Raw genomic sequence first — 24,322 nt, 5'->3', positions numbered from 1 at the left:
AGGACCGGGGACGGGCGGTGGCCCGCCGGTACCGGATCGGGGAGCGAAGAGAAGCCAGCACCATCCGGCAGGGCCTACGGACCCCGACCAGGCTAGGAGTCGCCGTAAAACTGGTCAAATCCGTCAGCGTCGGGAACCTCCGGGATTTCCCAGCAGTAAAGACCCGACTGAAGGCAACCGTCCAAACTGTGAGGAAGATAAAGCTACCGCCAGAGCTAGAGCTCCCAGGGCAGGAGCCTGCGGGCAAAGGAAGGGCTCCCTTAGCCAACATACCGCTGGGGAGCGGGCTATCAGTGGGAAGCCATTGGGGCCGAGAACAGAACACCGGTGCAGGGAGAGACAGTTACCGCCAAGCTACCGGGAGTGACCGCCGCAGCCGTCTGTGGGACTCGTCCATTCAGCCATTTGTTTTACCAGAGACTCCGTGTGCGTTACTGGCTGAGTAAGTACCACCGTGCCGTCTGGCACTGCGCTGCCCCGCGACCCTGCACCCGGCCAGGCCCCGCAACCCACCTTCCGACCTCCACCACCGGGCCCCGGGACCACCAAAACCCCCCTACCCACGGAGGGGAGAAAACATCTCAGCTGCTCCCTGTCAACGCTCCCGGGACCCCCGTACAGAGCAGCGGTGGTGTCCCAACCTCAACACAAACCATGGGTGGCGTCACGGACAATATTCCTAAACCAAACCACCCCTTTCACTCACGGGAGAGGAGCGCTGCTCGAGTCCCCGGGATCCGGCCCACCGCTCGAGCCACCGACCGAGCGAGCAGCAGCAGCAGCCGGACCCGAGCAGTGGGTGAGCGCAGCGCCCTCCCCGCCCGCGACACACCATTCACAGGTTTTTTTTTTGTTTTTTTTTTCAATTAATAAAGCATTTTATAAAGTGAAAGTTTTTCACTCTTTTTTAGCTTTTTTTGTTCCTTTTTTGTCATTTTTTTTTAATATCTGTTACATAGTTATTCAGTTACTCAGGTTGAAAAAAGACCTAGGTCCATCTAGTGCAACCTTCTACTTTTATATTTTTCCATCTATGTGGTCTCTCGTGCTTTTTTATGCCTTTTTTTAATGGCGCCTTTTTTAGGTACATACAATTTGATTGTCCTTATTAACTGTTTCTGGGACGTACGATGCTTTAATATATTTTTCTCTAGACCTCAATGGGTTTAATATAATGGAGGAAGAGGTTGTCCTTCCCGGTGCTCCCCGCAGTAAAGTATGGCCGGGTCAGAGGTTACCAGAATAGTCTGTGATTGGCTGCAGAGGCCAGGTGAGTAGAAAAGTGCATGATGGGAAGTTTCTCTAGGATGCACTCTCCCAATCATCTGACCGCTGCAGTCAGTCACCGGCTGCAGTGGATTTGGTGACCTTCTAGAGCACAAAGTCCCGGAGCCTCACAGTGTGTTTAGCCTTCACTGACACCCGGCTGACCTCCACTGATGTCACTGCAACACTGCCGTAAAGTGAGCGCTTGTCGGCGGTGAAAGCGGTGACGTCAGCTGTGCCCTCAGGTAATGAATGGGCAGATTCCAGGTTACTCCAACAGCCAGTCATAGACGCCCATTCTGTGTGACAGCGTCTGTGATTGGCTGTTGGGTTACTCAAACATATAGTAGTGTAAAAATAAATAATTAAAAAAAAATGACATAGTTCGCCGTGGTACTTTTGATTCTCAGTGCCCATAAAGCAAATGACTACATGCTGCAACTCCCATCTGCCTGGCTTTACCTTGGCTGGCAATCAATATACAGAGAAGCCCATTAATTTTTTTTTAAAATATTTTAAAAAATAATTAAAAAAAATGGGTTGGCTCCCACCATATTTTTAGCACCAGTCAGGTAACACCAGGCAGCTGGGGGCTGGGATTCTCAGCATGGTAAGGATCAAGCATTCTGGGTCTCAACACTAAAAACCGCAGCTCGCAGCCACCCCTAGAAATGGCGCATTGTTTCTTAGCGCCAATTTCAGGCGCTTTACCCGACTAGTCCAGCAGCCCTGATGGCGGTGGCACGCTGGGTAAAAAAAGGGTTAATGCCAGCTTTGTATTCTCAGCTTGTACTAAGCCAGAAATTCATGGTGTCAAGCCAAATTAGACATGGCCACCATACATTTCTAGCAAACATTAAAAAAAACCCACAACACATAGAAATTTTTTTTTAATAGAAATGAAACAAAAAAAAACATTTAGAGACTCCATCTTTATTATAAAAAAACCTTAGTCTGATGTAGTTCACAGGGAGAACAATGTCAGCTCTGCTTCACTGCTCCGTACAGACGAGTGTCTCTACAGAGCGAGAATTGAGCTGACACTGACAGTGACAGTCAATCGTGTCCGTGGCTAAGCCATGGCCTCGGCTGAAACCCTGACGTCACTGCGAATATGGTCAAAAAAAGCCGAAGACTGCCTGAGTGATGAGCAGTGCAGTCAATAGCCCAGGAAGTTAATGATCGGACCCGGAAGCAGAAGCAGCCGGGAGATAGCAGGTCTGCAGGACGCGTCACTGGCCCAGCAAGTATAATGACAATGTTTATTATTAACTATATTCTTTATTTTACAGCCCCCTCCGCCCCATCCCATAACTGTAAAGTCCAAGTTCAGGGTTTGGATGAAAGTTCACGTTATCTCCAGCCCCGAACTTTACAAAAAGCTCGGGCGAGTATCTCAATCCCAAACATCGGGGGGGTTTGCCCATGACTACTTCTAAGATTTCTCTAAGAGTAAAAAGTCTTTTAGAAGTGTACATGCAGCATTTTTAGTATAATAAGGTATTGTTCTTGAAGTAGCTTTTTTTTTGTGTCCAACAACTTTAAAAAAAAAACAACAACAAATTCTACATAAGATAGTGTTGGCCTCTAAGAAAAGCAGTCTGAAGAATTGCAGGTCACTTCTTTTAGCAGATTCACGGATTTTGAAGCCTGAAGCGGTTAAAAGAAGCTCAAATAGATGAAACGTGTGCACTGTAAATCGTTTTGACGTTGCAAATGTTCATAATTTTAAACAGAATCAGCCTGAAAAAGACATCATGTGCACATACCCTAATAGATCATGTAAGCACTACTTTGAAGCTTGCCAGATTGCCGGATTTGGCCACCTTCAGTGCAACTGCATTTCTCTGATGCTACTAAGGTAAAGCTGCCAATCAGCTCAATCCATCATGAATGAACAGCCTCACCCATTACTTTCTGACAAGCAAGAAGCCAGGAGACAGGGTAACGTCATTATTCATAGAGGTGACATAATCCTATTAATTTTACATAATGCCCAAAAAAAGATGTCAATTTCTATATATCTGAATAAATATTAAATAATTCAACATGCTCTCCACAGAAACAGTTCACTACTAGGCCCATTACAAAATATATTTTTTTCCAATGAGGCTCTTAAAAAGAGATTTTTGATTGTTTGTCTGCCAATTACACAGGTATGCAAAATTTGAGTTTATTAAAAGTGGGTTCAAATCCAATGACTGATTCTTATGTTTTCCTGATTAAAAAACACTTCTATTTTTAACCATCATATTTCGATTTTGAACAAAATGAGGGTGAAATTACAAGCAGGATGAACAAGAAAAATCTGTATTGTAGCCAAAAATTTACCCAATACAATAGATATAAATGTATTGAAACTGTATTCTGCAACTTTATTGGAAATTAATTCTTACACCTTATCATCTTCTTTTCAAATCTCTTGATATCTTTTATCTTATAAAAGGCCTGCAGAGCTTCTCTATGAAGTCTCCGGCAGTCGTCCCCCATCATGTTCATGTTCCATCTACCTTGGTATCGTCGTTCCATCTCCTTCATTTCCTAATTAAATCTTTCTCATTATTCATCGCTAACAGAACTAAGGTTTTCAGGAAGGTAGTCTTAATGTAAAAAATGTAACTTCAAATTCATCAGACAACTCAAGGCATGTTCTCGATGCTAGATTTAAATTTTGAATTTTTGTTGTTACCTAGAAATTTCTTCACCACTTTTTTAAAAGAATCCCAAGCCCTTTTCTTAACAGCATTCATTTATGTTTCGAACACATGTCTTTCATGAGTATCAAATATCAGGACCACAAAAATGCCATCCTTCAGTTTTGCTTCAGACACTGCCTGAAACTTGGTACACAGGTACTTAAAAGTCTCTCTTACTTTCGGTAGAGCTTTCACAAACTGCTTCATCAGTCCAAGCTTAATGTGGAGTGGTGGCAGGAGAACTTTAGTGGGATCAACTAAACTTTCTGCAATTATGTTCTTGAGACCAGAATGCAAAGATATTCTTGTTGGTCAACTTTTTTAGCTCCACTGATGAATCCTATCCAAACTGTCCTATTCACATAAAAAACATAGTTACTTTATGCATCCTTCTTGCTGCCCAAGAGAGAACTTTCAAAGGACCACATATTGACCATCCTTGATCCTCGTTTTTAAGTTTCTTAAGAATAAGGCTAAATTTTCATAGCTTTCTTTCAAGTGCGCAGAATGCCTTTCAGGCACTTAAGCATTCTTGCTACCCTTGCTGCCAGTCACTGGTGTGTCACGGGTGACAGACAGTCTTGTGGTGTCCAGCTATAGAAGATCACAGCGTTTGGCTGTGTAAACTGCTCCCTGACTTTTTATGGTTGATTTTCATCCCTTTTCCTTTAGGACCCAGTGGAGTCCCTCAGCCTTTCAGCTGCTTTTCATCAGCACTTGCCTGGTGGCTTTATATACCTTCACTTCCAATTAATCAGTGCTGGTAATAGCTCTAACCTCCTACAGATCCTGAGTGCAAGCAGTCAACTTGCAATCATCTGGAGTACTTTGTTGCATTTTGCAGTCCCTCTCCCTGTATCTACTTTGAGATACGTTGTTTATTTTCCCTTGTTTATTATCCCTGTTTGCCTTTAGCGCCTAGTGGGGTTGACGAAGAGCTCATCCCATCCGCTCCTAACCAGGGTCAGCTTAGGGCCAAGTGTCTGGCTCAGTGCATAGTTGCAAAACCTATCTAGGGTGGTGAGGGAACCCAGGGCCCAGAGATAGACTTGGTTAGGGGTCACCATCTCCCCCTTCCCTAGACACAGGGCTTCCCTTCTCTTTTGCCGTACACTTGGTACTGCAGTCGCACAACTTTAAACCTTTTTTGAATGAACTAATAGTCTCCACTTGTTCACTTTGTACTCAATGTTACTTTGTATTTGTGACGCCCCGGGGATGATGATCCTATTCAGGGACGCCACAGGACTTGTTTGATATGGCAAACAGGTAATGTCAGTTTTTATTTTATGTATCGTGACGCTACTCATGGCTTGCGGTCAGAGAGGTGAATGACCGCCGATGCAGGTTTTACGAATGTCTGGGGCTAATGGAGTCTGCAGCCAGATGAAGTAGCCTCCCGTGAGTAAGGCAGGCCCCAGGAGCTCGGGTGAGTAGGATAGCGGGTCCCAGAATAACACAGGGTGAGTCCAAAAGTCTTTAAACTGGTTTTTACTCACTCAGATATTGCGGTGAGCTGACCCGGGAATTGCTGTGATTAACCAGGTAAGACCAGGGTTCCTTCAGGCCAGTCTGAGGGTAACCTGTTAGCTCGCCTTCATAGCACTCTGTGTTCGGATAGCCCACTGATGTGAAGTACCATGGGGGTCTATCCAGGGAGTCGCTACTGCCTTTTCTCCCCCGCGTTCGACCCGTTTGCCGGCAGCATGGACCAAGTGAGATAGCTCCAGGCTCTGTCCCCTTATGGGTCCCTGCGTTGCTGCTGAGGCTCGGACTCTGTGAGGTTGGTGAGGTATCTGTAGTTCCCCTCACCGGCAGGTTTAGCAGGTCGTTAAACTGGAGTCTGCTCTAGGGACCTGTACCCCATACGTGCCTAGTCACCAGGAGCTCCGTACTCTTACTCTGACTACCAGGTGACCGTTCTCCCCTGCTAACTGTTACTACCTCGCGCAGGGTCTGACTAGTGTCAGCGCGCGTATCTGCTTCGCGACCGCCGCGCTCCACTACCAGACTGGCTCTCCTCTCTTCCTGACAACCTCTGCACTCTAGCTCCAAGCCCCTCCGCTACACCTCTTGACAAGATTTGAAGGCCAGACCCCTCCGGAGACTGCCCAAGGGTCCCATCTAATGGTGAGGGAGAACTGGTTGCTATGTGTTTGTGTGTACACACCTTGTTCCGGCCCTTAGGATTACCTGGAAGCACTGTCCCAGCATGGGTGCAATACTCAGTGGCGCCTGACCGGGTCAGGGGCGCCACATTTTCATCGGCCCAGGAACATCACTGCAATACACTCAAGCACTGCCTTGAGAAAAGTATAGAAGAAATTAATTTTGTCTGATGCTGGACAATGAAAAACAGGTACCAGGAGCTAGCAGGTTTTTATTATATCTTAATCTACAGTCTAAAAGTTTTGCAGAATATTTAGGAAGATCCAAGTCCCTGACTAAATAATTTAATTTGAGCTGTGAAAAAAGCTGTTACTCGTTAGTCATATGGAATCTGTCTTTATGGAAAAACTGTATGTAATAGAATTTTGGTGATATTTTTACTGAGTTCAGCGATCAAAAGCATATAATGATTACGTCTTACTTTTCAAACAACTTTAACCTTGCAGACATGTGTTTTTATAGGGAAGTTGGGAAAACAGTAATTATACATTGAAAAGTTTCTTAGACTTTGATGATTAATATTCTCAGAAACCTTTGCTTTGCAAATTAAATAGCAACAAAAGATAAGACCTATGACTGACCATATACAGATGTAGCATTTGGCATCTTGACAGGTAGCTAATAGAATAGCCGCACAGCATGTTTGTATCGATTCAATTGGAACAGGTATTTTAATACCCAAATTGCTAGGCTAAGCCGTCAAGATGACTTCTGCTACATCTGAGTCATGCAGTGTTCAGCTTTGCACTCACTGCGTGTCATGTTAGCGTCAGACTCTATTCATACCACAGAATCTGACAAACAACCTGAGGTCTTCTAGTTGCTTTGCCTGACTTGAGCATAAGCTGTTTTAGCTTCACTGCTCTCTAGTCCAGCAGGAGTAAATTTCTGCTGGCTTTGTGAACTGCTGTTTGGAGCTCAGGCTGCTTGACCACTGGCAACCACCTTCACTCTTTATAAGGTACTGGATCCGGTTGCTCAAAGCCGAATATAGCTCCAGCTTGCTTCAGCATTAACGGTCCTATTTTAATGATCCAGAGCTTGGTGATTTGTTGTGTGTTTTCCCAACTGGTGTGGAAATATCCCTGCTGGTAATTTCCCCCTGTGTTTATTTCTCCCTGGGCATGTATTGTCTCTTCCCTGTTTCTGATTGCAGTTTGCATGTGTTTGGGTTTTTCCCCTGTCTATCGTATTTGTAGGTTTAACTTCTCCGGTCTCGGCCCTCTCCTTGGGTGAGGGAGAGGGGGTGTTAGATCAGTGTTCAGACAGCAGTTAGGGTCATGGTGGAGACCCAGACCTGGCTACCAACAAGTTTACTTCTGGGATAAGGAACAGCACAGGGTCTTTAGTCTGTGGGCCATTTTAGAGGTCTCTGCTCCAGTTACCCCTGTCACTCCTGTGACAATCGGTATGCAATTTTCATACATATAGAGTTGAAATACTACACTAAGACATATTCATACACCGTCTGGACCTTCAGTCTTATGAGCTACAATGAGAGTGGATGGACCACAGCTGTACCACTTAGCAGCGTAGTTAGAGGATGCTCTAAAAAACTGGCATAATCACAAACAAACCCCCAAGAAAAAAAACACTATTGGGCATTATCAAACCTAAAAAATTGGTCACCACTCAAAAAAGAGCCTATGTGATTACAATACCAATGTAGTTCGCAGTGAACCAAACTAAACCTATAAAGAACTACAACATCTTATATTGAAATATCTTTATTGAAAAGTATAAAAAATACAAGATAAAAATATGCACAGCAAGAAGATGACTTGAGGAGGAACAACTTCACATGACATGCAATCTCTCAGTGGCTTGCAGTAGTAAGCAAACATCATTATCAGATGGGATATGAGCAGAATACTTAATATCTGTCAAGATATTGACATCCCAAAAGGACTCATAAAGTATCATCTGATCCCTATTTGTAAAAAATAATTACATGCCACATATGGGTTTACAAAATATTACTAAAGTTGATCCAAGTGAATGAACACTCTGCAAAGTATTGGGCATTATGTTAAAGGGTAATGGTTAATAGTTAATGTTAATAGTTCTATTTAAAATTGATACTTTTTAGCACTTATGGCGATTATACAAACAAAAACCATGACAGTTGTGTAATCAGAGCCCAATTCAGGGTTAGTTAAATGGAACGCAGTTTTAGTATGTGCTTTGCTGGTTCAAGGTAGCCAAAACGCAGTCACTATATGAGTAGGTGCACATGAAAGTTTTGCCTTCATTCGAGAAAATAGGTCTGATTATGCTAATTTGACTCTGATCAGGATTTGATCAGCATCTGATCAAAGGGAGATTAGTTTTTCTAGAAGACAAAAACATTTTTTACACCTTCTTCATTATGTTAGTCCATGAAAATTGGACAGCATTCAGATGTTATTATTATTTATTATCATAGCACCATTTACTCCATTGCAACTTATATGTGAAAAGGAGTACACATAATAAAAACAACTACAATAATCATGAACAATACAAGTAACAGACTGGAACGGGAGGAGAGAGGATCCTGCCTGCGAGGACTCAGTGTACAAGGGATGGGTGAGGATTCAGTAGGTGAGGGTAGAGCTGGTCATGCAGCGGTATAATCTGAGTGCGGTCTGATTTTTTTTCTCACACTTATAGATTTGAATGGGAAAGTGTCAACCGATTCTTGAAGGAAAATTGTGCATGCTGCAATTTTTTTCACACACTGAATTGGTTAGTGAAAAGAAATTGGTCATCTGCATTGCCCCATTGATTAACTTTAAATAGAGTGAGAAACATTCTGAAAAGTGCCTTACTTGAATAACCCTTTAACAGCTTTATGACCAAGGACGTAACGGTAAGTCTTTGGTCGTATAGTGTTAATCACTGCTGGCTGCTGCAAACAGCTAGTGATCCCTGCACATGTCTGCTGATTTGAACAACATACATGTGGGGCTAACAGGCATGGGTGGATCCCCCTGTGCCTGCTTGCCACTAATATTGCGCTGTCAAAATGTGACAGTGCGATTTAAATGGCCGTTTCCTTCCGCCATCGGCGGCCATGTGATGCGATCACAGGGAGTCGATGGTTGCCATTGTAGCGAAGAGTCATGTAATGACGTATTTACTGTGCAAGCCAACAGAGCGTTGGCTCTCACAGGAACGCTGAATTTCTGCTGATCAGAGCTGTGCAACTCTGATCAGCAAAAATGAACAAGTGATCAGACTGTGCAGTGATAACGTCCCCTAAGGGGACTAGTAAAATAAATAAAAAATGTAAATAAAAGGTTTCTAAAAAATTTTAGAAATTAACAAAAACCTAAAAGTTCAAATCACCCCCATTTGCCCTATTAAAAATGAAACAGTAAAAAATGAAAAAAAGAGTGTGCAAAGCAGTAATCAAAGCAAAAGGTGGCTACTTTGAAGTATTTCATTCCACATGTGTTAATTCATAGTTTTGATGCCTTCAATGTGAATCTACAATTTTCAGAGTCATGAAAATAAAGAAAACTCTTTGAATGAGAAGGTGTGTCCAAACTCTTGGTCTGCACTGTATATATATATATATATATATATATATATATATATATATATATACATATATAAAATGTACAGTATATATATATATACATATATATATATATATATATATATATATATATATATATATATATATATATATGATATATATATATATATATATACCATATATTAATAAATATATATATATATATATATATATATATATATACACAGAAATTCAGTGCAAGTTCATTTCTGCCTCCAGCCTATCTTGGCTCCTACCGTCCTATGGTCTATTGTCTTCTATTTTCTTCTTGCCATTCTTCACCTGTACGTTCTTGGCAGTTTAATCTAGCAGATTTTCTCCTTTCTTAGAGTGTTAAAACAACTTTTTTTAATGCCAATTCCTAAACTCTTAGCTCAATGAGGCTGTCATAACTGGTTTTCAGATTAGTACTATAGTCCCTGCAATGTACTGCGGCTGATTGTACTATACTAAAAAAAAACCTCTATGTCAAGCCTTTTCATTTTGCAGTACAATGGAAAAGACTTGCCTAAGGCTTTCCCTCCTGCAATGATTATTCATTTTAAAGAAGACGTTTATCAGCACCACTGTGCTCCACAAGTCCTGGAAGCCAAAGCATAAAAGTCACACTTCAACAAATGACAATAGGAAAACTGTGATTCACTCTTTAATATCTGGCAGTAAAACAGAAGTCTAATTCACAGAGTCCCTGCAGGTTTAAACACAATTGCTCATTTTTGGATCCAACCCATGAAATGGTGTATTCATTTCCTCTACTAATTGTAGAGCTCTAAACTAATTCTACATATATTGCTTAATCCTGCTATGAAGCTCCCAAGAGTTTTTGTTACAATCATAAATATTTTTTTTATAGTTTTTGCATATGAATAATATACAGGACAATATATATTCACAATAAATAGTGCAAAAACACCCAGAAATCTTCTTTTCATGGAATTTGACCTATTATTCAAGAGAAAAACATAGAACCTGATATTGAGAGCAGTAGTCAAGTTTTTAAAATAAGTAGTTATTTATTAAAAGGAACCTGTAACCAGACTTGGTGACTATAAGCTGTGGCCACCACCAGTGGGCTCTTATCATATACAGCATTCATCGCATTCTAGAATACTGTATATAAGAGCCCAGGCCACTGTGTAGAACGTAAAAAAACACTTTATAATACTCACCTAAGGGGCGGTGCAGTGCAGACTGGTCAGATGAGTGTCTCTGTTCTCCGGTATCGGCGCCTCCTCTTTTGGCCATCTTTGTCCTCCTTCTTCTGAAGCCTGAGTGCATGACGCGTCTTACGCTGTGCATACTAGCCGGCATTGAGGTCCCACGCAGGTGCACTACAATACTTTGATCTGCTCTGCTCAGGGAAGATCAAAGTGCACCTACACAGGGTCTCAATTGCAGCTGGTGTGCATGATGTAGAACGCGTCATGCACCCAGGCTTCAGAAGAAGGTGGACAAAGATAGCTGAAAGAGGAGGCGCCGGTACCAGAGAAACCCATCTGACCGGTCTGCACCGCCCCTTAGTTGAGTATCATAATATCATTTTTATGTTCTACACAGTGGCCTGGCTCTTATATACAGCATGTTAGAATGCTGTATATAAGAGCCCACTAGTGGTGGCCGCAGCTTATAGCCCCCAAATCTGGCAATAGGTTCCCTTTAATTTATGGTAAAAGTGACTATCCATATAAAAAAAAAATGTACAGTATATTCATTTTGTCACAATGGAGAAAATGTAGTAGAATGAACCCTAATGTATTTTTATTCTTTTCATTTTTGTTATGTAGATTAGGAAATGGTCAGCAGAGCAATCTACATGGCAGCGCCAGACAGTTTAATAAATAGAAAGCTACAATATTTATTATTAGTAATAATAATCATCATCATCATCGTTTGGTCACTAAATATATTTTCTTGCCCGATCTGAGGTGCGGTGTGGAGAGATTCGGGGAGCTTGTGGGGAGGTTCAGTTCCTGAGGCAAGATACAAGAAGGAGGAGTCTGGTGCGTCTCATGTGTTGTCCTATTCTAACAATAACTCATTGGTGAAAAAAGTAAAATAACATAAAAGGTAAAGGTGACTATCTGCCAATTTCCAGTGTTATTAGGATGCCCGGCATGTAAAATATTGTTTATTCCTTTGATCATTTTAGAAATGAATCCGCTGTGAGAATCAGGCATTCTAAATTACCAAAGTTAAACAAGTGTGACAAAAGATAAGCGAGGAATGATGAGAACTCAAAGTGACATTTCATTATGCCATAATTGTTTTCACTGTTTATGTTATTAATTAGTTTGTAAATTATTATTTTTTTTCCATTCTAATGAATAGTCAACCATTGCTTGATTTCACCACAATAACTTTCAAAGTAAACAATATATGTGGGCAAGCTATAAGAATGCATTTTTAAGATAAAAAAATATTTTCAATACATGGATAAGTATTAGTTGGGATCTAAAGGGAAAACTATTCTCCTTGTGGAGACTTACACACCATTCCAGCCTGCTAGTGGTGAGGAGACTTCAAGCCGCAATGCTCCTCTGGGAAATATTCAAATTGTCTCTTCAGTGAGGAAGTAAGTAAGTATTAGGCACCTATACAATGAACTTGCATTGGCATCCCATTCTAAATCTATAGACAAATAGCCTCTTCAGAAGGAAAAGGACTTGATCTCTGGCACACCTATTGGATATAGTAATCATAATTGTCAATATCGACCCTTTAACGAGCCTTGTCACATGACTTAGGACTTGCAGTCACATGTTTCAGTGTATTGTCCCCTCCTCAGTACAACAAGAACAAACAAGAGATACCATTTGGCTAGGAGAGGCCTCTAACTGGTGGTCTAAAGGGGAATGTTTCTCCTTGCTGAAAGTGACATGCCTGACATGCCGGTCTAAGGAGACTTATAGACCATTAAATGTTCCTCTGGGAAATTAAATCTGGAAATAGCTTCTTCATAAGGAAGAGGACATGAGCTCTGGCACCACCTACTGCACTGAGGAGGGGCAACACCCCGATAAACATGTCTGCAAATGGAGTTTCTGGTTTGGCTTCTGATCCTAAGGGGCACTTTGCACACTACGACATCGCAAGCCGATGCTTGCAATGCCGAGTGCGATAGTCCCCGCCCCCCATCGCAGCTGCAATATCATGGTGATAGCTGCCATAGCGAACATTATCGCTACGGCAGCTTCACATGAACTCACCTGCCCTGCAACGTTGCTCTGGCCAGCAAACTGCCTCCTTATTAAGGGGGTGGGTCGTGCGGCGTCATAGCGAAATCACACGGCAGGCAGCCAATAGAAGCGGAGGGGCAGAGCTGAGCAGGACGTAAACATCCTGCCCACCTCCGTCCTTCCGCATAGCCAGCGTGAGCCGCAGGACGCAGGTAAGGAGATGTTCCTCGCTCCTGCGGCTTCACAAACAGCGATGTGTGCTGCCGCAGGAACGAGGAACAACATCGTAATATCGGTCCTTCTGAAATTATGGAAATGACCGACACTACACCGATGATACGATTTGGACGTTTTTGCGCTCCTTAATCGTATCAAAAAGAATTGACACACTACGATATCGACTGCGACGCCGGATGTGCGTCACTTTCGATTTGACCCCACCGACATCGCAGCTGCGATGTCAGAATGTGCAAAGTGCCCCTAAGTCATGTGGTAGGCTTGTTAAAAGATCAATGACTTTTAGGATTACTACATCCAATAGTTGGCAGCAAATAACAAGTCATTTTCCTTCTGAGAAGATTATTTGCATATTTAATTTTCCAGATAAGTATTAAATGGCCTATAAGTCTCCTTACACTGCGCTGTCACTCTCAACAAGAAGAAACATTCCCTCTTCACACCCATTCTAAATCTATGGGCATGAAGCAGGAGTTCGTCCAACCTTTCAAGCTATAACAGCCTCCAATATCCTGGAAAGGCTTTTTATAAGATTCTGCAGTGTCTGTGAGAATTTTTGCCCCTTTATTCAAGAGCATTTATGAGGTCAGACTCTTATGTTGGAAGAGAGGATCTGGCTTACAATCTGTGTTCTAATTCATTCCAAACGTGGTCAATGGAGTTAAGATTAGGGAGTTATGTGAGCCAGTCAGGTTTTTTATCAGCAAGCTCACCCAACCATGCTTTTATGGAACATGCTTTATGCCTTGGCACAGTCATGCTGGAACAGAAAATGGCATTCAGCAAACTGTTGCACCTAATTAGAAGCATATGATCGACCAAAACGTCTTGGTATATCGATGCATTAATATTTTCCTTCACGTAAAATAAGAGGCTTTTGTTAAGCCTTCAAAAAGAACTTCATAGCATTAGCACTTATCCAACAAACTTTATAATTGGCACAGTATACTCAAGTAGGTAATATTGCGTTTAATAAATGGTGACATTGTGCTTGGTGATGTATGGCTTATATGCAGGTGTTCAACTTTAAAAGACTACACCATGAAGCTCTCGGTGCACAGTTTTTGTGCCGATATTTTTACCAGAGGAGGTCAAGAACTGTGCAGTTTTTAGACTATGTGCCTCAGTAGCCAGTGACCTCGCTTGGTAACTTTGCATGTTCTGTCACACTTGCTGTTGTTCCTATAATCTTCCACTTCATAATAATACACCTCACAGTTGATTGTGAAATACTAAGGAGGAACGAAATTTCCTAAACTGACTTGTTACAATGTTGATGTCCTATTTAATTAGCATGATCAAATTCATTGAGCTATTTAAAAAGAGCCATTATTTGTAAAGAGTTTGTAAAGGCATATTGCATGACGACGGGCTGGATGTATACACCTGTGTTAATGGGGCTGAATAAATAAAACAAAAAACGTAATAATTAAGAGGAGTATCCCAATACAGTGATACCATACAGTGTTTCAGTCATGGACATCACGATTTAGAATTACAGATAGATATGCCTTGCAAATGTAGCGATGGCCAACTCCACTGCTGCATCATATTTGCTAGGTGTGTAGCACGACGGTGTTACTCCAACAACAAAGCTTGTCATATTAATAGCTTATTGTGATAGTGGCTGATTTAGCAATTGTTATATCTGTACACATGGTTTGTCAACGTATATTGATTTTCAACAGTGGACTCCAAGTGCTGGAGATGTTGTGGTTCGGGGGAGGATGACTTCTTGCATATTTTTTGTTCTTGCTCGTCGTTGCAGCGGTTCTTGTTGGGGGTGGGGGAGGTGGTCAAACATGTGACGGGTAAAACGCAGGCGTTGGGCCCGGAGTTGTCTCTTCTACACCTTTGGGGGACTTCAGTCTCCACCCATAAGCGCTCATTGCTGAGGTTTCTGGTGATGGCGGCCAGGTCTTGCATCCCATTGGGATGGAAGTCTGTTAATATATATGGAGGATCTGACATAGTCTCTTTATGATGGTTATGAGGCCTTCTTTAAGACATGGTATCCATGTGTGGAGTTTAAATATTCAGATGATTATACCAGTCTGATTACAGACACATAGGTCTTTTGCCAATGTATGTAAAGCGCTGTGGAATTAATAGCGCTATATAAATGAATAAATATTATTATTATTATTGCTGAAGATTTGTTGGAATGGTGCCCCTCGAGGACCTCTCTTTTTCCTTTTCTGTCCATTCCCTTCCCTTGCTGTTCTTCAGTTAACCCTCTATTTTGTCTATTTTCTTGCTGCTTTGTCTTAAATCCTACTGTAGGTATTCCCTCATAGACTTCAAAAACGGACAGACCCAAATTGATGGGGTCTCTGGTTCTACCAATGTTCTTATGTCAATGCCTTATATATTCAGTGTTTTGGTTATATTACATTTCTATGTATAGTCGTAGGTATTGTAAAAAATAAAATTATAGGGATATTGTTAGACATCATCATCTTTTAAGAAAGTATTTTAAGCCTGAGTAATGATGGTATTGGTATGACAATGGGGAAAGAGGTCATCTGAGGCTTGTTTGCACCAACAGATTTATGCTCATAACAAGGACTGATTGATTATAATTATATAAATGTGATCAGCGCTCCATTAAGGCCTTTTTACATGGGCCAATATAAACTGTATGCTGTAAACCATCCAATTATGTGACAAACGAGCATTTTGGTGGAATGTTTACCTAGGCCAATTGCAAAAACATAATATTGTGAAAATAATAATAAGTAATAAACATATAAATGTATGAAGAATGTAAGAAAAAAAAACAATATAAATGTAAAAAAAACCACTTTAAATGGTCACTGTTTTAAAAAAAAATAAAAAAAAATCAATAACACAAGTGAATATAAAACAATTTGCTTTATGTCTTGTCAGAAAAAATGAGCTTCTTTCTCCCCTAGTAAAACACTTGTTTCCCTTGTCCAGAACTCATTATTCACTATAAGGCTACAGTATAAGGCTTGTGCACACGTTGAGTATTTGGTTGGAATTTTACATCAGTATTTATAAGCCAAAACCACAATTGAGTGAAAAATTAAGAAGTGGTGTCCGTGTTTCTATTATACTTTTCCTCTGATTGTTGCACTCATGATTTTGGCTACAAATACTGGTGAAAGATACTGACCAAATACTGAACATGTGAACGTGGCCTAAAACACAGCTTAGATCTTCAATAAACTGTCAATCTGTCTAGCTTTGATCAAGGCGGACTACAGCTTACTGAGGTTTCAGATTACAGGGATTACTAAAATTCTATGTAGAGGGGAGGGCGAGGATAAGTAAGGACTACTCAACGCAGAGCCAGATTAATGGTGCTTTTTTTAGTGCTGGATTCACAGGTCACATGCTGCTGCCTCTCACTGTGTGCTACCAAGAAACAACAGCAATAATCTTTTTGTGTATATTAGCAAAACAGATTATAGCAGTTAGTCTCCACCCACTAGCTCAGAGACAACAGAAAATTAAAGATAGAGCATTCCAGAGAAGAAAACTAGTGAAAGACGTAGGATTTATTCCTTATGTACCATGTCTACCGTATTTTACAGATTACAAGACGCACTGTTTTTCCGCCTAAAACTGGGGGTAAAATAGGGGTGTGTCTTACAATGCGGATATGGCTTACCGGGGTGGCAGTGGAGGAGAGGGGTTATGGGAGGCAGGGTCGGCGATATTGAGGGTGTCACTGCAGTGTCACAGCAATGCGGGCACATGATCTGATTGCGGGTTCTATTGAATTGCCCATGGTTGACAAGATGAATTTCAAGAAAATGGCTCTGGAGGCGGTGCGTGTGCAGATTGACGAAATTGACTTCAAGAAAATGGGCGGCCGCGAAGGCCTTTCTAAGCATGCATCGCCACTGTGACCATTTTCTTGAAGTCCATCGGGTTATCTGCAAGGTTCAAAGGAGCCCACAGTCAGATGAGGTGTTCGCCGCCCGACACCCCAAATGCTGCAGTATTGCTGACCCTTTGTCTACTGACCCTCCTGAGATGCAACACCCCCTCCTCTGAGCTCACAGCGTCGATAACCCTGCCTCCTGTGGCATTCCTGAGCCGCTTCTCCCTGGTAAGCATTAGAATTAAGACACACGAGGATTTTAAAACGGATTCTCATTTTAACATTAAAAATTATTTTTTCTTATTTTTCTTCTCTAAATTTGGGGTGCATCTTATAATCTGGGTTGTTTTATAAACTAAAAAATACGGTACTCAAATGAGTCTTTGTTTTTAGCTCATTAGAAGCAAAATTTAGCATGATGGCTTCATGTTGGTGTTTCTGCCTTACAGCTCTTAGGTCCTGGATTGAAACCTAAGAAAGGACAACATCTGCTTGTAGTTTGTATATTTACCCTGTGTTTTGTGAGCTTTTCCTTACAGACTACACAATTATACTAAGTGGTCAATTAGCTTCTTATGAAATAGATCCTAGGGTGGGGTTCTGAAATAGGGAAAAAGTAGACTATAAGGCCAGAGTCACACTTGCGAGTGCCTTGCGTGTAACTCGCGCGAGTCTCTCATTGAATCATCCGGCACGGACTCACACTCTCCTGAAAGGAGCGGGTCAGTTGCATGTATGTCTATGCAGCTGAGATGCCCCTGTCCTGAGAGTGTGAGTCCATGCCGGGTGATTCAATGAGAGACTCGCACGAGTTACACGCGAGGCACTCGCAAGTGTGACTCTGGCCTTAGGCAGGGACTGATATGAAAGAGGACAATCTCTGTACAACATTGTGAAATATGTTGGCACACGTTTAACATTGCAATAACAAGAAGACTTATTTTAAGAAAATATATATGAAATCAACTAAAAGCAGAACCTTAATAAATGTAAACTATTTGGAGGTCCTTTTACATACAGATAAAATCTTAAAGAATAAAGGAAAAATTAGCACCACATAACAACAATAAGACATTACTAAATCCTTCTAGGATGCAGCAATCCTAAAAAAATTGGATACCAAAGACCAAAACACTATAGTCATAAAAGGGTAAATAAAAAATTATGTAAACTCTTATTTTCTTTACTTATTCATTAATATATGACTCAACTGATTCAAGTGTTTGTGAAGGACAAGTAACATAGTAGTATACGGTATATTTCAATCTGATATCAAATGGTTAAACTAACCTCTAACTCTTGGAATTCTTCCTCCTCTTCTACATCATAAGAAAGAGTATGTATTTTTATATCTTCAGAGGAAAGGTCAATGAACTTGCTATCTGGGTAGTCAAGACTGTCTTTGGTTGGTGATCTATCTTCAATAAAGGTGGTTTCACAACACTCAGTGCTGACATTCTCGCCCCAAGAGCGTAAGACATTCTCAGAATACAGAATGATATTGGGGCGATAATGAGACTCCACAGTCTGTTGTAGCATGTTAGGATCCAAGAGTTGTTGAACTGGGTCATTTTTTACATTGTCCATGCCAGTCTGAGAAGAAATACTCCCAACAATGTGACTCTGATATTGAGGAGTCGGATAAACCGAGACCATTCCTTCCTTATTTTCCGCCATTAAATTTCTCGTGTTGATTAGGCCATTTCTTTTCCCGGCCTCTGTGATTTTATTATGCATAAGCACACTGTTCTGATCAATTAAACCATCCATATTTTGAGTTTGTGTGTTTTCCTTGCTTCTGTAGCTCCCGTTGTAGAGGAAAATGCAGGTCACATTTGCCTAATGGCTTTTATTTTCCTAAAAGCAGTAAAAATAAACGATGTAAGAAAAACAGAAATGCAAGCCAGCGACATCCAAAATGAATAATCAGACAAGTCGGTGTAATTTAGTAATTATGCTTGACAATGCACACTGCATTCTAATCAGCAGCCCACAACTCAGTAGTTTGTATTTCACGCAACCATGGACCAAATTCATTGTGACCGGGATATTTCCATATTAATTCCACAATAAGTTAACTGAAAAATAGAGCTTCAATTTCCTGAAAATTTGTCACTGAATTAATAATTCCTGCTCAATGTCTATGAAGTCTGACTCACAATGTGATAGAAGGTATCAATTCAAGGACTAGATGACACTCAAGCTTCGATTTAACAGACTACCAAATTTAATTATGTTAATGGTACAATAGACTGCCTAATGGTTATTAGAAATGTACATAAAACAAACCATACAATCACAAAGCACATTAAAAGTCTCAATTTTTTTCTCATTATATCGGATGGAGACAATTTTTTGGCAAAGGTTGTGCCTATTCCAATTTAAAGAGCTGTGTCACCAGGGGTATAACAATTGTAGTCATGGAAGGTGAGACCATACCCATGAAAGAGGAGACTAGACAATGTATTCGCTGATTTCACCTCATCCTCAGACGAACATTCAGCTGAAATGTATTGTGGCACAGAGTCCCGCCGGCTCCTTGCACTGCAACACATGCTGCCGGCCAATCAGAGACCAGCACCAAATGTCAACAAGGCTGTGAGAAGTGGCGCAAAGCAGTGATATCATGTGCCGCCCATGGCGGGCATGCCGAAGTCAGCTATCTGTTTGCATATATTTAATCCTACAAGAGTAAAGAGGAAACTAAGCCTATCTCATTGCTGTCACACCTGCACCCTAACCAGTTCGTAAACAGGCTAGTATCCCATGCTGCACAGAACCCTAACAGCTCCTGCACAAACCAGAATATAAATACAAGATACCAAAAGACACGACCAATCCCGTGCCATCTTTTGAATATGGATAGAGCCATATACAGATAATTGATAGAACAAGAAAGAACAGTACTGTACAACGACTCAGTTGCAAAAAACACTTCAATTTTATTTATATAGGAAAAAGTTTCTTCATACAAATAGCAAAAAGCGATAAAAAAGTAGAGACAGATGGTTTATGCCACCAGGTGGCGCTCTCACCACAACATACGGCAGGTAAAAGTACCTATAGGTTTCGTTAATAGTTCTTCTTCCCGGAAGAAGAACTATTAACGAAACCTATAGGTCGGGGTTTAGGGTTCCCACCACATCTCCAGGTATGGTAACAGTACTACTGCTGATCGAGGGATATATTTCTAGCCATTAGGCATATTGATTCTCTGGTATCTTGGATCAGCGGTTTTTTGCACTACTATCTTTGTATTGTATCCTACCATGGGCCACATCTCTATAGGTGAGCCCTAGGCTGTGTACTTGCTAACATTATCTTTGCATGCGTACTTTTACCTGCCGTATGTTGTGGTGAGAGCGCCACCTGGTGGCATAAACCATCTGTCTCTACTTTTTTATCGCTTTTTGCTATTTGTATGAAGAAACTTTTTCCTATATAAATAAAATTGAAGTGTTTTTTGCAACTGAGTCGTTGTACAGTACTGTTCTTTCTTGTTCTACAAACCAGAATATCCCTAGCCGTACAACTAGAAGCCCACAACCTGGACTTGACTGCCTAAAATGTGGTCGCGTTGTATCTCATACCTCCTTGAGAACCAGAGGGAAGTTTGTGAAGCACTACAAAGAAAGATAAAGCAAGTATGCAGAGATAGACAAGGATCCAAAGTGAGAAAATGTAAAACACGTTCACAATTGGATAAAGGAGAATTAATAAATGCCAACAAGGGTAAACTCCTAGCAACTAGAGATGAGCGAACACTAAAATACTTGAGTGGTCATTACTCAAATTGAGCGGGTCAGATGCTTGGACTGGCTCAATTCGAGTAACAAATATAATGGAAGTAAACGGGAAACAAGCATTTTTCTAGGAGACTATAACAGGAGGGCTAGAGGGGATGGAAAATCGCTAAAATGGATAGAAACATGATGAGGAGGATGACTGGATGCATCTCTGACTCCCAGACCCCTCCTAGAGACTAAATAAATAAAATAATAATAATTAAAAAAAATGTGGGGTCCTCCTCTTTTTTTATAACAACCCAGGGTAAAGCAGACAACTAGGTGTTGATATTATCAGGCTGCGAAGGTCAATGGTTATTTGGTCCTTCTCAGTCTAAAAATATAAGCCCACAGCTGCCCCAGAATTGGCAAATCACATTAGATTTCCGTATACGCTGGTGCGTTGGCAATCGGGGTAATATTTTTTAGGGTAGATGACAGCTGTGTAATGCCAGCTGAAAACACACTAAGGGTTCATAATGGAGAGGTGTCTACTAGACACTCCCATTACTAACCCAGCAAGCTAAAAGAGAATAAAGACACACACACAAAATATTTTATTTTAAAAAACATCTCCCAACTCTTGCCATGACTCGCACTGCCCTCTGTGAGACCTGTCAAAAGTGGTGATGAGCCGTAATGATATTGATGTCATCACAGCTTGTCACAAATTTGGCTGACATCATGGATTACGTTGGAACTGCAGGAATTTATTTTTATTTTTTTATAATAAATTGGTGAAAAAAGGGCAGTCTCTTGTTTTTATTTTTTTTACCGGTCTCTTTTTATCTCTTGCAGGTTCCCATTTGTGGACTACCTCAGATTCGGTGTACTACTTTGGAGCGGCATGGCTTTTTAAAAACAAAAATAGAAAATGGTGAACCACTGCAAGAGTCAGAGAGCATTTTTTTTTTTAATAAAATGAAGGTCCGATGATGCGATGCAGCCGGCCAATCACAGCAATGCCAGTAGCCAAAATTTCTACGCCATTACCGTGTATGGCAGGCAATCCCCACGTTGATTGCCTGTCTAACAGCTGAAAATCATGTGGGGCAGTGGCCTCGAGCATGACATTAGAGTACCTGCTATATCTGATCGAATAATGAGCATGCGCAAGCACCCCGATGCTTGTTTAAGTATTGAACAGTGCTGAGTATGCTCGCTCGTCGCTACTAATAACCTAGCAGAAACAAGAGGTAGATATAGGAGAGGCAAAAAAATTACACAGGGAAAACCACACTGGTCTCTGCCAAAATCCCCAAACTACAGGGCTTGAGCACCTTACCAGACATTCACATGGAAACATAGCCAACAGAGAATGGCTGGAATAGGAAAGTATAAAAAACGCACCCCGGATGCGATAGGCCAAGAACAATGAACAATTGAGAACAGGTGATAACCGCACACTAAAAGAAGAGAAGCAAATGCAAAAGTAAATAGACTCTCAGCTTTTGGATAGAAACTGACCTGGCTGTGGCTAAGCAAGGAAAGAACTTATCACGCAGCACAAAGTAACCAGATCAGGTTCTGAGGCGCACTCTGTGCCGGCTATGGAAGAAGAGATCGCAGATCATGGGAGCGGCGGAAGGTAAGAAGAATTAAAAAAAAAAATGTGTTCAAGCGGAGAAGAAGAATGGAGTACAGTTTTACTGGAAGTGTCCCTGGATGGGGGACATTATACCAGAAAGAAGCTCTGGACCGAGGAAATTATACCACAAAGTGCCAGTATGGGGACATTATTAAAATGGCCAGGATGAAGGCACATTATTACAGAAAGGAGCCAGGACTGGGGACATTATCACAGGATGGCGCTCAGGATGTTGGACATTATTACACAATGAGGTCCAGGATGGAGGGCATCATTGCAGAAAGAAACCCAGGATGGAGGACATTTTACCATGAAGGGGCCCAGGATCTAGGACATTATTTAACAAAGGATGAGGGACATTTATACAGGAAAGGGCCCAGGAAGGGGGACATTAATATAGGAAGAGGCCAAGATGGGGGCAATTAATAAATTAAGAGGCAGATAATGGAGGACATTATTACAAGAAGGGGCATGATGGAGGGCATTATTATAGGATGGGGCTAAGGATGGGGAACATTATTACACAAAGGGTCCATGATGTAGGACGTTATTACAGGAAGGAATCAGTATGGGGGACATTATTACAAGAGGGGGCAAGAACATATGGCATTATTAAAAGAAGGGGACTAGGATGAATGACTTTATTACAGAATTGTACCCAGGATGGGGGACATTTCACCAAAAACTCGACCAGGATGGGTGACATTATTAAATAAAGGACAAAAAAGATTTGCATCTGGCATCTGCAAATAAAAATCACACCTTTATTAAATCAGATTAAAACATGATAAAATCAAGCATAGACAGACAAGGGTCCAAGATGGGGGCCATAATTAAATAAACAGACACATAATGGGGGATATTATTACAAGAAATGGGTAGGAAGGAGGATGTTATACTAGGATAGAGCCCAGGATAGGATGAATTATTACAGGAATGGCCCAGGATGGGTGACATTATTATAGGAAGTAGCCAGGATGGAGGACATTATTGTAGAAAGGGGACAAAATGGGGGAATGACATGGGGGTCAAATACATAGGTCTTAACAAGATTTAATATGTTGCAAAGGCCCATACATCTTACGAACATGCTGATGGGGCCTAGGTACAAATTTTGCACTGAGACCAGTCGAACTCTAGTTACACCACACCACTGCATGGCATTTATATAAAACCCTGTTTATATGACCTATTCTGGTACAAGAAAATCATAGAAGATTCCCACCATTACTTTTCCACTAATTTTGTTAAGGACTGCAATTTCTAGTGATTCAACTTCAACAAATTATTGCAGCATTCTAGGAAAACCTCTGACAGGCTGCATATTACAACCACTAGCTGGCCACTTATAGAGACAATGGGCCCAATTCATTATTTCCATTCTTTTCTCATTTTTATTTTTTTGGCTTGTGATGAACGCTTTCATTTTTTGCAACAAATTAATCAAAACTATGTACCCAGTTCATGAATTTTGCAAAAAAATGCTATATATTTCTGTCTTTATTTTTGGGTGACTTTTTAGAGCAAAAAGTCATATTTTCTACTAAAATGTTGCAAAAACTGTGCAAAAGGTTTTTGATGTACAAAAAAGAAAATCACACTATGAGTACAGTTATGACAACATTTTTAAAAAAGTTGCAAATATTGATTCAGCGAAAATATCTGGAAAACCTAAACTCTACTGGTAGAAGCAATCCTAAAAGTCAAAAGTGGCACTCCAACGAGTCTTTTCATATGACTTAGGATTTATGTCAGATCAGAACCTCTCATTCTTTGCACAGACGAGGGGCAATCACCCCAAAACACCGTGTCTGCAAATTGAGGTTCTGATCTGGCATAAATCTTAAGTCATATGACAAGGCTCGTTGGAGAGCCACTTTTGATTTTTAGGATTGCTACTTCCAATAAGTGATACAAGAGTTCATCTCCTTCCTCCCTGAAGAGACAATTTGCATATTTTCCAGAGGAGCATTGCAGCTATAAGACTCCT

General features: G+C 41.0%; 1 protein-coding gene across 4 annotated transcripts in view; it reads right to left on the bottom strand.

Moving 5' to 3' along the window:
- SYNDIG1 (synapse differentiation inducing 1) overlaps nt 1-24,322 on the bottom strand; it is a 462,371-nt gene that overhangs the window by 195,692 nt on the left and 242,357 nt on the right. For all 4 annotated transcript variants that reach the window (XM_075339413.1, XM_075339412.1, XM_075339415.1 and 1 more), the window contains one exon: nt 18,250-18,816. In XM_075339413.1, the coding sequence (XP_075195528.1) occupies nt 18,250-18,729 (480 nt within the window). In that variant the 5' untranslated portion in view covers nt 18,730-18,816. The remainder of the gene's footprint in view (nt 1-18,249; nt 18,817-24,322) is intronic.

This window comes from Anomaloglossus baeobatrachus, chromosome 3, assembly GCF_048569485.1.
Source record: "Anomaloglossus baeobatrachus isolate aAnoBae1 chromosome 3, aAnoBae1.hap1, whole genome shotgun sequence".
In the NCBI taxonomy this organism is placed as follows: Eukaryota; Metazoa; Chordata; class Amphibia; order Anura; family Aromobatidae; genus Anomaloglossus; species Anomaloglossus baeobatrachus.
This window is presented reverse-complemented; position numbering and strand designations above follow the sequence as displayed.